Raw genomic sequence first — 16314 nt, 5'->3', positions numbered from 1 at the left:
AACAACTACGTATTTAAAATGGTTTAAAGTTTGAATTAAATCTAAACATATAAAAGCCTAAAAACTTTTTAAATTTTATAGATGTGTTCCTTTTAAGACGTAGATGTCAGCTAAGAAACGGTTTTGAGAAATTACCCCTCTAGGGAGTAAAATAGCGGTTGGATGTTTGTATGTAAGTCCTATGTTTATGATGTTAGATTCCTGAAAATTATGCTGATTTTTTTTGTTTACAAACCTGACATTTAGAAAATAGGTTTCTTTTAAGGCCTTTCAATATTTAAGAAAATATTTTATCCAAATCTATCCCTAAATGGGTAAAACAGGGGTTGGAAGTAAGTGTGAAAATGCTATGTTTTGAAGTTCACCAAAATTTGCATTAATTATATTATATTCTATAATATTATGAATAATCCGGCTAATAAGTCAGGGATACACCTACAACTGACAAGAAATTTTGAAAGCGGCAACCAGCCCAGTATATGAAGGAACAGAGAGTGATGACTTAAGGGAAAAGTCTTGGCGAAAAGTCGCGACAATCGAGTTCAAATATAACGTCATTTTCCTCGATTTTCGACCATTTAGATATCAAATGTGTAACTCGGACGGAAAAATTGCAACTCGATTCGATTTTGTCATAAATATCTTTGGTGAGGTCTCGCTTTTCGATGATCGGCTAGACTCGATGCAACTCACACACACACACACACACACACACACACACACATGTATAAAACGTTCAAAACATGTAACCTAGTACAAATATGATTACCAGCGTTACCTGCGAATTGATATCTTTATTTTTTCTTTTTGTTTTAAACGAGCCATATTTATAAGGAGAGCACTGTCAGCACAACAGCTAGTATAGAATACCAAATTAGTGTATCCCAGTTTTTGGAAATTCTGCCCACAAAGGGGTTAATAAGGAATGAAATATGATTGAAAAATAAACGCACAGCCTAAAACGATTGTCCCCAGAGACATGAGATTTGGAAGGTTTGTTCTTTATATAGTGTAGGTATCCACAATGACAGGATATTTTGAAATTCCACCCCGAAGAGAGTGAAATGGGGTTCGAATACTTATAATAACACTGTGTGTATCACATTTAATATTTTTGAACATTTTAATCGGTTGAAGCTTAAATATCGATAGAGAACACAAACAGATATTTTTTTTATTTTTGTAAGCGCATTACGTGTAACTAAACAGATTTAAGTGCAATCTAACTTACATATATTTGATACCGGAGGATTAACATTAAAGCTTATATTTTTATCCCAAAAACATTTGGGGTCCTGCGTGCAAGGGATGTAAGATTGAGACTATTTCACACCATAAACATATATATATTATATATATTATTCATTAGGCATATTTCTGTCAGAATATGATTTTCACTCTTAATTTAACGATAACTTTTAGTTTTTAGTGATAGAAACTGAAACCGACGTTCTCTTTCAAACCTCTAAATTCGCCTTATTGATTATTATCGATGTTTGGCTCTACCAACGCCGATCTTGATGGAATTTGACACCTGTATCCCAAGTACCCAGTTTCCGGAGTCCGGAGTGGCAATTTCGCGGGCCACTGTTAGTTTATATTATTAAAATTGGAAAATTAAAGTACCTATTGGTCACAGGGGTGAGGCGAACTTTTTCGAAAATTGATAGAAACGACCGGCCGAACGATTCCACTGATCGTGAAGCAAGAAAACAAGCAACAAAAGAGGAAAAAATATTAGGGGAAAATTTAAGAAATTGTGAAAGTCGCTATTCTACGTTACCTTTGCTGTCAATTTCAAGACCTTTATTAAATCTCGTTGTTGGGGCGAGATTTATTCACCTCAGGAAAGTCACCCCTCACGCAGTTGCTTTGTACCGAATGGGCTGTGAATGTAATGGACCGAGTTTAACCATGGCTTTGCCAAAAGAAAGTTTAACTATCATATATAACATAGGATATAATTTATTTAAAAAAAATTAAGATCCCTAAGAATTAGAAAGGTATGGACTTTAGAGTGTATATTTATAAAATTATTTGTTTAAATTGCGATTTCAATCAAACTGTCGATTGACGCAGTGGGTAGTGACCACCAGTGACTCTGCTTTTTGAGTCCAAAGCCGCGGGTTAAATTCCCACTACTAGAAAATGTTTGTGTGAGGATCACGAATGTTTTTCAGAGTGTGGGTCTGAATATTCAAAGAAATCTTCATAATAAAAGTAATTATGTATATTATTTATATTTTTATTTATGTTCCTTAGTACCCATTACACAAGCTACGCTTACTTTAGGGCTAGATAGCGACGATACATTCATGTATATTCTTTTCCTTTAGGAACAAGAGATAAGGTGGTAATTTGCCTGTAGCAATTACGAAATTATTGTGGTTGCTCGCGTTATTAATATTTGAGTTGCATAGACCAATCTGTAGTCTACCCTAACGTAGTGTTTATATCGTCTTTGTATACTTCTTTTATTCCTTCAAGTTTTGTTAATTCGAATTATTTCAAAATGGTCACACTGACTTAGAATTGTCAAAAAGCGGGAAATGGAAATTGGAAAATGGAAGAAAGAACTGAAACTGAAATATTTACAAAAATCTTTTCATAGTTATATTTAATTAAAAATGCGATACTTTTATTTTTTGTAAAGTTATTAAATTTATTAAACATGTTTGAGTGGGCTTATAGCGGTGCTAACAAAGCAGTCCCAAGAAATGTCGGCCCCGAGTGTGCTTATTTTCTATCGCCTCAAAGACAAATAATCGAAACTTTATTAGTAACAACGACCTGCGTGTATATTATTGTAAGTATTTTAATATAGAACAAACTTAAATGTAATGATTTTTACCAAAATGAAAAGGATTTGAAGAGTTTGTATGTGTTCTAATTAAATTAAATTATTAAGTTAATTAAAATGTTTAATTGTTCTTGTTTCATTTTAGCTGAAAACTTACCGTAAATTGCATATTCCAAAAGATAATTTCTACGTAAAAAGTGACAGAGGTGGAAAAAGATTACTTGTGATACTATTGGCTCTTCTATGGGGCATGGAAATTGGTTTTAAATTTGCATCGCGGACTGTTATTTATCTGTTAAATCCATGTCACATAACAACATTGATCCAGGTTGGTATTCTTATGAAGTGCACACTATAGTTATGACCATAGTGACTGAATAGATTACATAATATTGCTTAGCTGTCAAAGCTATTCAAGTTTAATTGATAAAGTTTCAGGGACACACTAAAAGTCTCCCAAAACCATGCACAAAAGGTAATTAATACATCAATACTGCTACTAGAAACCTCCATTTGGTTCCTAATATAAATATTCAAAGACAGATTTATCATGTTAGTATTGCATTAAACGATCATAATCATAATCATAATAACAATATACAATGTGCTGTATTGTTAGCAAAAAACAAGAAGAATGCTAGTAATCTTGTTTATATTGTACCTGCAAGTAAACATTAATACAATGTTAACTGCAATATATATGTTTGTTTTTTACAATGGTGTTATGTGACAGTTTGTTACAATGGTGGGATAAATTAATGTTTGCTACTCTTTAGAAACTACTGAAACATTTTGACTGAAATTTGGAATGAGAAATTTTGAAGAGGTAGATGATACCCTGAATTTACAAACATTCTACTTTTTATCCTGGTGAAATCTATGATTCTTGCCGCTGTTGTTGCCCACAGCTATGGGCAACTATTGTACCTTTCAATAGCTGCTAGTATTAGGTATTTAAAAAAATAATAGAATAGTTTTATTAAAATGAGATTCTCTGTGATAATACAATAAAATAGGTTTGGCATACCTACTGTTATATGTAAATGTTTGGTATGTAAAAAAATACTTGCTCAACAAATGATTCTCTACTGTTTTCATGCTCTGAAAACTTTTCTTAGACAAATTACTTTTATAGACAACAATTTAAACATAATTGAACTTATATGAAATTAGTCCCCAGTAAAACACATACACCTCTGCATACATGATCCTAACTGGGAAAATTTTAATGAAATTTAGTGCCATACTGAGAGCATTGCAACCTACCTGGTCCAATTGTCAAGAATCATCCAGAAATCCACTGAAATATAAAAACAAAATTTCATCTAAATTGGTCCAGCCTTTTAGGTGACAAACACACACACAGAAAAAATATATATTATATTAAGATATGATGAATTTCATTCCCACAGCAAATATTGTCAAGTTATTCATTTTACCTGCAATGAATATCACACCTAATAATGCTTTGTTAATTTTTTTAAAACCACTCTAAAACACAAAATACCACACTAAAATACATATAAAGTCTTAAGTCTTAGTTCTAAGGTACTCTATGGGTGGGCTGGTATTATTTTTGTATATTTATGGTAAATTTAAAAATTTGAGTTCCTATGTGCAATTTTGACCTATTACCTAAATACATTTGCCATTAACTTGCAGAAAAAAAATAATAAATCAATTATTAGTTATATATAGTTTTAGGTTATATAATATGCTCATGGATTGAGCATATTATGGAAGACACAACACATTTGTGATTTATTCATTTATTGATGATTGATATTTGCATTATTTCAGATTTACTTATTGGCTGCTCCACCAACCAAGACAGTCACAGCCTTATTTCGCATTCATTTAAACTTGTTAAATGGCCCACTACTAGCTTTCCTTTTTCCAGAAACTGCCTCAAGAACAGTTAGTATATGATAATATATTAGTAAAATCTATAGATAAAAGCTTCTCGATTTTTTAAAATTTTCACTTTGAGTTACTCCATCACATTATTATAAATTAAATGCACTTAAATTTAACTGAACACAAAGCAATTTTAAATCAAATATGGCCATTATATATCATCATTCCGTCATTTTAGACTGGTGTACACAGCTAGACATACACTTGAAGCCATTGACATATACAAAGGACCTGTTATTTGCTGTTTGCGCTCTACTGCTTGCTGCAATTATAACCACATCATCAGTGTACCAAGCGGCAAGCTGCCGCACTGTTCATTAGTTGGTGCGTAGTCACCCCTTGAAAGCCTTATTCTCAGCCAACCCACTAGCCATTTAAATTGTCTTATTTTTGTCCATAACTATAGATATCTTCAGAAATTGTAGCTATTTATTATAATGATTTACACTAATTTAATTTTATAATATGTATTGTGTGTATTGGTATTTTAATATGTCAGAACCCTTCCCAAGCTTGCTTTGGTCTCAAAAATATCTTAAGATGGTAAACTTTTCTGTGTAATATTTTTAATTCTATTAGCCAAGGGTTTTAAGTCAAAATAATTTGCGGAATGTTGAAAATTCATTGTCTTAATTAAAGTTTGTCTTTGCTACTTTAAAGGGTGTTTGGACTGGTGTTCATACAACGTATTTTCACCAGAGTCTTACAAGACTCGATTGTTTCCACCCCGAAAATAATATACCAAGTCAAACCACAGATATTACACAGACGCCCGATTGGCGTAGTGGGCAGCGACCCTGCTTTCTGAGTCCAAGGCTGTGGGCTTATAACTTTAAAATGTTTTTGAGATAACATGAATATTTTTCAGTGTCTGGGTGTGTATCTTTATATTATATGTATTATATTTACGTATATTATACAAAAATATTCATCATTCACCTAAGTATTTATAAAGCTACCGCTTACTTTGGGGCTAGGTGGTCATGTGTGTGTTGTCGTAGTATATTTATTATTATTATTTCGGTTTCGGCAATTTCATAGATGAATGCCTACTTCAAAATATTGCGGATCAAAGAAATCCGTTATGGTTTTCCCTTTTCATCGGCCTTTGTTTGTGTAAATGTGCATTACGCATACACATTATATTATTTAGGTAGATACTTTGCTTTGAGCTATTACGATATCTTCGAAACAATGAAGATACCTTGTGTAAATTAGCAGTAAGGATACCGTTTTCCACGACAAAATGGCCTTGAATACTCTTTGCAACGTAGATACTTTCGACTTAACTAAAAAAGTTCCATAGAAACGAGATCAATCTATCCTCCAATAAAAAGATGACGAAATTAAATATAATTAATTATACAAAGAACATGAAGCCTAATTTGCTATATTCCACGAAAAGCAGAAGAATTTGTACGGTGTAATTTATAATTTCTCTTACTTGTATTCTATAGTAAACAATCTTATAGTGCGGTCATGAAAAGACTGTTTACATCAAAATAAATGCTAAAAAATTGAGTATAAGTTCATAATATATGTATAAAGTGTAATTATATTAACTGTTTAATTAGATTTTAGCAGAAGCTGCATTATATTGGATACAGCATGGGATGATGTTTGTGATACCATATTACCTGTTAAGAATTGGTGGTACGTTTATAATAATTACAACTTCGATCAATAATGTAATATATATGCAGTCTTATAAACAAATACGGTACTGTTGTCTGTACGTTTGGATATTTTAATACTATTAGGCGGGCGGGAATGATATCACATGCAAAATTATAATCAAATGACTCCTATCACTTTATCAGGTACGCGACGCGTAGCTTAGGTATATATATGTTGTCATAAATAAAGTATTTTATATGGAAAAATAAATACGCTGCTTTTGATTAAATAATTTGACAGGATGATTCTCTATGAAATATACTTATGCACCCTTCAACAGTATTTCGTAATTCGGTTACACCTTGTATACTGACAGTATTCACCGTCTCTTCTTTGGACGTCAAGCATGAATTTGCTTTTTAATGAGTGAGAATTTATTTTTCACAGACCCTTTTTGAAGACTGTCAGCATATCTAGTATATTATTGTTCGAAGAAATAAATCAGTTTTTCTTATACTAAATGTTGAATGATTTGAAAACATTGTTTTTTGCAGGTGTTTATAACATAGAGCCGTGTTGGGATTTTAACTGGGCTATATTCAGCTACTGTCTTAATTTATTATATCACTTTATTATTTTGCAAATTATTGCAATAGTAAGTATTTTATTGATAGGACTTGTTTTTTTTTGTATTTGATTATAATTATTATTTTTTTATAATCTTAATTATTTTTTGCAGCCCGCCCAAGTAAATTTAAACCACATGCTTTGTCCAGCGATATTGGATCCTTTCGATGGTCCATGGTATCGGATTGCCGCAGTGATTCATCAAGCCATACTCTGTCCTTTGCTGTGCAAACTGTTTTGCCTTCTCGCAGATTTCTTTCTCACAAAGTTCCCGCCTACAAAAGTTAAGCCATACATGAAAGATCTTTTACATGATAAAAAACTAGAAGACTATGTTAACTAATAATAATTGTTTTATTAAAGCAAACTTTACTCACTACTCTACACCATTGTAGCCCTACTGGGTTGGCCTTTATGTTGTGATATTTGCGGCGGAATCTCTTAGGACGAACAAATGCGGCCGGTAGCGTCAATTCATTTTGTAATATCAGGAATGATTGCACTAAGGGAAAATAATTAGATATATATAATATATAAAAATAATTATAATTAATAAGTGAGGTATGAAAGCTTTTAAATCGAAATATTAATAAATAAACGCGAGACAACTAAGTAACTTTGGGAATGAATTAGCATAATATATAGTCCAAATTTCGGCACATTGTTTGATTGTGTTTAATCACGTTGTAAGTTTAGGAGCCATTTATTGTATAAGTAATATATTACAATGAAAATAAAATAATGCTGTTTTTTTCATAACATTTCCTTAAAAACTACTAGGATTCCTTTATTGTCGTCATCTTCGCCTATCGTCGTGGCACTAATGGCAACGTGAAGAGCGGCGTAATGGGAGCAATTGTTTCTCAGCTGGATAAAAAACTCTTTCGATTTAAAGCCTGGACTCTCCAATGCGAAATGGCTTAACACAAATTATCATCAAATGTTAGTTTTTTTTTTATTCCACTTCAAGTTGTATTTCACTTGATGGAAAGTGATGATGCAGGTTAATATGGTAAGCGGCTAACCGGTTTACCCCCTTAAAGGGGATATGGCAGTTATACTAATCCCATATTCCTAATCGATTTCTACGCGACATCATAAAGGATCGCTAAATCGCATAGCGGCACGTCTGTCGGCAGGGTTGTAACTAGCCACGGCCGAAGCCTCCTACCAGACCAGACAGAATTTTCAGAAATTATAAATTTACAAATTGACCCTGCCGGGGATCGAACCCTGGGCCTCCCGTCAAAAGTGTTTTACATTGATAATAACTAACGAGCTCTCCGAAGCACGAGGGTGAACAACACCATTTTCTAATACAAGGCCCGACTGGGCTACATGAAATGTCTTGACAGAAGAATCAAATATCTAACTACGTGTACCAAAGCGGGAATTGAACGCATACGAACCTTGTGATCAAAAGTCGAACATTCTAACCAGAAAACCAAGATACAGACGGCAGTTACTTATTCAGTGTAGGTACCAATAACCACAATACCAGTCATAATATTTTACCTGGCCTATAGTTCTCGTACCTACTGTTTCAGATTTTGTGACACATTTTTTCGCGTTGAATTGAAGCTATCGCTTCGTCATAAAAGTACAGAATGCAAATATGATAGAACATAGATAGGTATCTGTTTCAAAAGAGCTCAGCCCTAAAGTAAGTCCCTGTAAAAGTGAAATAATAAATAAGTATACTACGACAATACACATATCGCCATCTAGCCCCAAAGTAAGCGTAGCTTGTGTCATGGGTACTAAGATGGCTGATGAATATTATTATGAATAATATACTTATAATATACAGATAAACACCCAGACACTGAAAAAAACTTATGTACATCACACAAACATTTTCCAGTTGTGGGAATCGAACCCACGGCCTTGGACTCAGGAAGCAGGGTCGCTGCCCACTGCGCCAGTCGGCCGTGAAAGATAACGGGAACCGGACAGCGAGAAGTTCTTCTAAAACTTTTCTTCAAATCCCACGAGGATAGCTCGTTATCAACAAAAAAAAAATAGCACTACAATTAGGTACACTAAAATTATCAAAAAAAGGCGACAATTGAGCTATTTTTTTGATAATTATATTAAATTAAATAAAATTCCACTGGCCCCTTTCATGAGGACAGTCAAGAGGATGGGACTAAATCTACTGCCTCAAATAAACCTGACCTCTAGTAGTAATAAGAAGGTATAAGATATCTAATTCTTGAGATTCCCTCATAAATCATTGAGTACTTCGCTGTTCGCGGTATAAATTAGCTTTAGTCAAATAGGTACCTTTCTCTTTACCCGCTCTACCTTTGCCTGCCAGAGTTTGATCACAATAGGTTTAGACATTCCGAGTTGGAATCCTATAAAAATTCGAAAAACATGTTAGATTATTTTTATAGAAATAAAAAAAGCCCAATTTGCAATTGTGCAGGGGGTGAACCCAAGTGCAATCGATTGATTTTCGACAAAACGAAGTTTAAAGTATAATTAAATAGTCTAGCAACACTATTGCGTTAATGTTTATTTGGAAAATTAAAAAATCAACTTTCATTATATTACGTAGCTTTATTTAACCAGATTTCAAGTTATTTTCTCAAACTCGACCACTCTCAGATGTTAGACTATCATATCCATATTCCAATATCAGGCAAAACCCCAGCTAAAGCACACTTGTTCGGTTTAACATGAATTCATGTTGCCAGTTTTAGTCCATTGGAATAGTTATTTGCTAGAAATTTTCCATTTGTTTCATCAGCCATCCGCAGGCGCGCCTACATAGACCATAGAAACTTCTGTGTTGCCATAAACTGCTGACACAGTTGGGTATAGCTTTTTCCTCAATGGTAGTCCTGTATTGAAAAAAAAAGTTGATTATTATATCTCGTTATAACCCTTTTACTTCTTTACCCACAAATACATACTAATTAAGTATGCACTTAATTAGTATGTATTATACATACTTACATAGTTATTAAAGAAATATTTGATTACATATTTCGAATGAATCAATGAAAAATAAAACGAAATAGTGGTCTGTCTCCCAAGAATAGAGAATCAGAAAAAATATATACATCCCAGTAAATGGTATATTTTTTAAAAATTATTTTCGCTTCCCTTCAACAACTCCTTACAAAAAATGGTAAACTTAACTTAAAACTTTGCGAAATCAGCAAAAGACGAATACTAAGCTAGGAATACTAGCAATTGTTGCGGATAAAATTTTGTATTGCGAAAGAAAACATAGAACGGAACCCAGTTTTAACTTACATCAAAGGAAAAGATTTTAACTTCAAGAAGTTTTGCGTTTGACATCCCCTCTGTGCGGCAAGCAAGGGCAGGAGACATTTCCCAGGGAAAGGACAAACTTTTCATCTCTCACATTGGCGGAAATAAGTTCCAAATATTATAGGCCACGTTAATTTTATTTCTTGTCTGGGTATATAATCGGGGTATACACCTATTTTTAGTTCCCTGCCTATGCTACCCGTGCTAAACACATGCCAGCGCGACAAGTAAATGTTGTGTTTTGTAACCGGGTTGTAGTTTAGGAACGACGGGACTCGACCGGTTGCCGTCACTTTGTTTTAGTCTCCAATTTTTTGACGCCAATTGGGCGCTGTGAGTGTGACGATGTAACAAAATTTCTAAAAACACTATCATTAGCTCTAAAGACACTCGTGTGTCACAATTGGTACTTCAAATGGATACAAAAGTTCCATAGGTGTGTTAATAAATGAGCTCATTGGTCTGATGTAGTCTCATCTTCCTGATATAGGTAACAGGATGATTTCGCATAATTTTATTAAAATCCTGTTAGCGTGGACGAGTAGTCACAGCTTAAAAGTGAGTTTTGCCCTTTTGAGATTGAGACCAGCATAATGATTACAAAAACCTCTGATGGTACGAAGTTTAACCGAAAGTGTTAGATCAATTATTCAATACACTAAACTGGCTAAAAGGGCTATGAATATTTTGGCTACTAACTAGCCTAATCGTCCGCCATTTAATTTTTCTTTTAATCAGCGGCTCACTATAAATATTTCTTGCCTCATTTACAGTCAACTTACTCCCTCAGCAAAAGGCAGCAAAGTGGTTAGCGCTAGTATAGAAACAGTTCAATTATCGTGTTTCTGACGCTGTTGCTTGCGCTACCCGACGCGGCTGCCTTAATTAGCTTTTTTATACGGGAGTTGAAAGAATGGGTAATGTGCATTCCGTATTCACACTCAGATACATCGCTAGTCCTATAGGGAATAAATCCGTTTATTTTGATGATAGTGACTAATGTTGTTGGGGACTAGTTACTTGTCACGCTATCGTTAGTCTTTTATGGTAAACTAAAAATTAAAGTCTATATAACAATATAGTATACTGTATCATCAACCCATAACCGGCCCACCACACTAGCCAAGTGCAGATTGGTAGACTTCACATGCCCTTGTTATGAAGAACTCTCAGGCATGCAGGTTTCCTCACGTTTTGTTTTCATTCACCGTTAAAACAAGTGATATTTAATTGCTTAAACTAAAAACGCACATAACTCCCAAAAGTTAGTGGTGCGTGCTGGGTATCCAACTTGGTCCCCCCAAAAAGGAAGCCGAAGCCTTACCCAATAGGCTATCAGTGCTTCAAATATTATAGAATTACGCTGTTATTATTTCGACGCGTTCCATTGCCCACAATTGAACTAGAAGTTACGAGTAAGTAGTACCGGTACAGTGTGTGATGTATGTAATATTGCTGGCAATGCGAGGAGCAGTGGCAGATGCTGAATCTAAATAAGTCATATAAATCAATAGCTTGCATAAATGGACACAATACCTTTATTGTCCAACGAATTTGGTAGATTGGATTGGTTGGATTGGATTGTACTCTCGCGCTTTCTTATCTAATAGTACCGCCTCGAGTGTAACAAGCAACGTACCATAAGTGTTTTATACTACGATATTCATCACACTTCTAGGAAAAAAATAGGATACGTTCACAGAAAATAACTGACTATTTTTGCTTTCCACTGTGCGAAAGTTACGTTACATTCGCGATTCGTTTCTCGATTATTATTCCCGGCGGAGTGAAATTTCCTTGTGCTCTGCTTTCGAGTTAACGGTTAAACTGGATATTTTAAATTATGAATAATCAAACACAAAGCGAAAATATTAACGACGGAAAATGGGGCTTCGGTTTTTTTGTTTTTCGGTTTGATCCGAAGGAAAACCGACATACAGCCGGCAGCCAGCATTGTTCGCTGCATACAGCCTATATTAAAAATATAATAAATGGAATATTATTATATTTCAAAATGTCTTAAACATAACTAGTCATGAATAATGAATAATTTAAAGTTTACAAAATACTAGCGGTCCCTCGCCACTTTGTCAGCATATAAACCTTAAAAGAAAAATGCTGTCTCGGTCTTTTTATGAACTTTTGAAGGAGAGTAACTTTGTCATACATGATTTTATTGAAACTAAACTAGAATCGAATGAAACTATCCGTTTACGCAGCCAAAGGTCTCAAAAGGGAAAAAACCACGATTTTGAAACATTCTACATTGGGGCTATGCTCTGATTGGTCTTAGCGCGATGATATATATCCTTTAGTCTTGCTCGATAAATGAGCTATCCAACACTGTAATATTTTTTCAAATCGGAACAGTAGTTCCTGAGATCATCGCGTTCAAGTAAACAAACAAACAAACAAACTCTTCAGCTTTATATATAAGATTTGCTCATTCAAAGGAAATGCGTACTATTTTTAGCCGCATAAAACCTCCTTGTTGGTTAAAAAAAAGAATCTGTTTTACCCATTTAAATTAAAAATGGTTTATCTTCACACCTATAACTTGGAGTGAGGTATCTACGAAAATTAACTTAATAAAGCACAAATACGGTAATTTTCATTGCAACACGCGTGTCTAATATTTTGGATTATGAGCCTTATATCAATGGAATAAGGTCCTAATGACAAAAAAGTGTGACGAAAATATATTTTTACGTGTGAACGCAATTTAAAGAAAAAGTTAAAATAGCGGATAATAGGTAATACCAGCTCAATACTAACACATCCAAACCCTTTTTCGCCTTAATCATAAATTAGCACTTGTTAGAGAAATATCTATTATTAAGATCTATTTTAAATTATTTAATTTTTATTGATTCGAATCTATATAATTTTTAGTAGGGACCTACCTCTAAAAGCGACACCTAAAAACTCATAATTTCTCTCAAACGATAAGGTGTGCCCTTCGCAGTCCAATATTACTCTTATTCGTTCTCCAACCTGCAAAATAGAGACATAAATTTATAAATAATGTAACAGACGTAGCTGACTGCACATTGTCACACAGGCGACAGAAAAACGATGCAGTCACATGAAAATAAAACTTAATTTGCTATACTCCGCGGAAAGCAGGAGAATCTTTATACTCCACACCAAATAGATCTTCGACAATGCACTATCTATGCACGTTTCGCTCCGACGACACCAGAGCATCCTCAGATGTTGACTTTACAATGAATAATTATTGTTGAACAATCACCGGCTTTTCGCAGAGTATAGCAAATTAGGCTTAATTTTATTAATATATTATCAAGGAATTCAAGAAAGTAACGCCTGCTTCTACCAATATTTGAATAAAAAGCGGTATAATCGGCACACGTTGAATAGAATGTCCTGTAATTTTGATAAAATTCCGAAATTGGCTTTGGACTTGGACTCAGCTCAATAGCGCTGCACATATTACATTATTATTGTTCCTACTATGTACAGCAGTTGCACTGCTTTTATCCAAGTGCCAATCATACAAAGTCAAATACACACCCATGCGCACATTTTTTTGCACGCATGCACACAAAAACACACACACATGCACACGCTTTATTGCATAATACATGATTGATACAAAACAGGCTTTCAAGAGCAAAAGTTGACCGTATTTCTTTAAATAGCTTTATATTTGAAGCTGTTTTAGATATTATCAAATAATTTGGACTGAACTTAATGCAGTGTAAGTGTGACTTAAATGTTACTGTTTCAAATTCATCTGTTTGATCTAGCAATTTGCTTTTTATGTACATTATGTAGATTATTATAAATAATCTGAAAGCAAAAGTGTGTCTGTTGTAATTTATCTTTGGCTCAACCGTGAATTGATCTTGATAAATTTTGTAATTTGCATCTGAGAGATAAAGATAAAAAGAAAAGTTTCGAAAAACAAGTTGTTCTTGCAGGATTGTAGAAAACCATAACAAAAATGGAAATAGATGCAGGTAATGGCTAGCCGTTGCCTGCATCTTTTAAAATAATGACTTACTTGATATTTAGGAGGGTTATTTAACAGAGGGTATCTGCCATGTGTGTCTCCATTGTGCAATAAATGGTTATCAACTAAATTCCATCCCCAACTTTGTTCATCTGAACCGAGAAGCCCTACATATCCTTGACATTGCAAAGCAGCTTCCTTAGTAGAGATCCCAACTACCGCAACAGTACCAAGTGGCCCTTCCCATATAACTTCCCAGGAATGTCTACCTCGAAAAAACCCAATCTTACCACGACATGCATCGGTACTTTGTGCAACAGGGTTCCTTTAAAAAAAGGTTGACAATTAACTAACAAAATAATATGATGAAGATTGTGACATTCGAAAAATGTGTTCAGACCTGTGTAAGGTAAATCCATTGGGTTTTATATAAATGTTCCTTGAACAGTCATAAGGACTCCATGCATGATAGAAAGCCCTTAGTTTTGATTTATAAGTTGATAAGTTTGAGAGTAAATTTGACTTCATAACTTCTTCAGCCAATCTTTTAAGGCAATGTATTCTCCAAACATCATTGTTTTCGTCGTTTAATATTCTAAACCAAGTTTTACAGACTATTGTACAGTTTTTAAGATCGCGTAAACACAAGAATGTAAAAATATTCTCTAAAATATGGTCTGGAACAAGTTCAGCAATAGCATAATCACAAACATCATAAGTGTTCATTTTCTGCATTAGATCACTGTTTAGGACTGCACTGTTTAATTAATATATTTGTTGGTTATTGATTCAAAGTTTGTAGCCAAAATATAAGCACAAGCACTCTGAGTAGTCTGAGTAGTTTCAGATTCAAAACTCTAAATGTAAAGTTTTTAAAATCAATTGTTTTATCAAGTTTTTACTTATTAAATAGAACTTCATTAATAAAAATATAGGTATGTTTTTTCCTGCGGGCTTAGCGCTAGCCCGTAGGATTATTTGACATTATAGCCGCACAGTGTCACACATACACACTCAGACGTATAATCACTAGGTCTCTCTTTGCACACAATGAAATCATCTACCTACCATTGATAGTAAGTTGTACAAAAAGTTGTATGTAGGTAGGTATCTAAGGTAGGTATATATGTATCTATTTGATTCATGTCATTCTCGAATCTCGCGCAAATATCAGAGCTGTCATTAACTCGGATCGCAGACCATTGACCTGTATCTACAGACCAATGAGAATTAATAAAGAACTGCTCTAAAATACTGCAGTCGTTTCGATTGGTAAAACCGGTAAGCAAAGTCAAAAGTAATGAAAATTTTCAGGTATTTACAATTGTTTTTGAAAAATATTTGTTTTTTTAATACATTTTTATAATATATATAACTTGCCAAAAAAATATCAGTATGTTGTAAAAAAATTATCGATACATCAAATTATTTTCTATACTACGTGGTAAAAGGACGGGTGAACTTTTTACTAAAAATCTTCTTTAATTTTGACTAAATTCTAGAGGTTACAGTTAGAAGTCATGTAGTAATATATCTTCGGGTTATCCACAGATGCAATATAACTATAGGTCAGCTATGAAGCAGGGAAAAATAATATAGTGCAACAGAATACAAGAGCGAGATAGATAGTCACTATCAGAAATCGCATGGACTTATAAGCCCTTTGCTTTAGCAGCAATCAAATTAAATCCATTATTTTTTTCAAAATTTCGGGTTTAAATGCTATTTAGTTTTTGGTTGGTTACGTGGGTAGTACCCGGATATTTTTAAGTATTAAAATTAGAAAACCCTCACAATCCTTCTTCCATGTATGTTTCACTGAAATGTTTTGCTAAAAAGTGCAATAAATTTTTGATGCATTTGATTGGTTATTGATACTTGTTTATCTACAGATAAACAACAATATTTTGTTATTTATCGATAACTTACCCAAGGTGTATATAAGCACTACGTCAGACCATGTCGTTGCGTGTCCGTCGTATCACCTTGGGTACCTACGGAAAATAAGCGTTGCAGTATTTCCTAGCAGGTACCTACTACCAAGATACTGCAATCAGCTAGCTCAGAAATATTACAGTAGGTAATATTATAA

General features: G+C 33.8%; 2 protein-coding genes across 3 annotated transcripts; one reads left to right on the top strand and one right to left on the bottom strand.

The window, feature by feature from the left end:
* The first annotated feature begins 2542 nt into the window (after positions 1-2542).
* LOC120637398 (transmembrane protein 164) lies at positions 2543-7694 on the top strand. 2 transcript variants are annotated; one of them, XM_039909223.1, is made up of 6 exons: positions 2543-2806; positions 2946-3128; positions 4601-4717; positions 6292-6370; positions 6889-6989; positions 7074-7694. In XM_039909223.1, the coding sequence occupies exons 1-6, from the start codon at positions 2672-2674 to the stop codon at positions 7302-7304; spliced, it is 846 nt and encodes a 281-aa protein (XP_039765157.1). In that variant the 5' UTR covers positions 2543-2671; the 3' UTR covers positions 7305-7694. The 2 variants fall into 2 exon arrangements, with proteins under 2 accessions (XP_039765157.1, XP_039765158.1); XM_039909224.1 differs by lacking the exon at positions 4601-4717.
* A 1812-nt stretch (positions 7695-9506) lies between these two features.
* Positions 9507-15235, bottom strand: LOC120636295 (F-box/SPRY domain-containing protein 1). Its single transcript, XM_039907718.1, has 4 exons — positions 14623-15235; positions 14274-14547; positions 13150-13240; positions 9507-9810 (listed from the first exon to the last, which is right to left on the bottom strand). Exons 1-4 carry the CDS (start codon positions 14955-14957, stop codon positions 9713-9715), a joined length of 798 nt encoding a protein of 265 aa, XP_039763652.1. The 5' UTR covers positions 14958-15235; the 3' UTR covers positions 9507-9712.
* Between the last annotated feature and the right edge of the window lie 1079 nt (positions 15236-16314).

Source organism: Pararge aegeria, chromosome 3 (assembly GCF_905163445.1).
Source record: "Pararge aegeria chromosome 3, ilParAegt1.1, whole genome shotgun sequence".
Lineage (NCBI taxonomy): Eukaryota > Metazoa > Arthropoda > Insecta > Lepidoptera > Nymphalidae > Pararge > Pararge aegeria.
This window is presented reverse-complemented; position numbering and strand designations above follow the sequence as displayed.

Coding starts and splice junctions, on each gene's coding strand:
- LOC120636295 (XM_039907718.1), bottom strand. CDS start 14,957: ATGCAGAAAATGAACACTTATGATGTTTGTGATTATGCTATTGCTGAA. Junction 14,548..14,622: donor AATGGATTTACCTTACACAG/GTCTGAACACAT, acceptor CTTTTTTTAAAG/GAACCCTGTTGCACAAAGTA. Junction 9,811..13,149: donor TTTAGGTGTCGCTTTTAGAG/GTAGGTCCCTAC, acceptor TTTTCAATACAG/GACTACCATTGAGGAAAAAG.
- LOC120637398 (XM_039909223.1), top strand. CDS start 2,672: ATGTTTGAGTGGGCTTATAGCGGTGCTAACAAAGCAGTCCCAAGAAAT. Junction 3,129..4,600: donor ACATAACAACATTGATCCAG/GTTGGTATTCTT, acceptor GCATTATTTCAG/ATTTACTTATTGGCTGCTCC. Junction 6,990..7,073: donor TTTTGCAAATTATTGCAATA/GTAAGTATTTTA, acceptor TATTTTTTGCAG/CCCGCCCAAGTAAATTTAAA.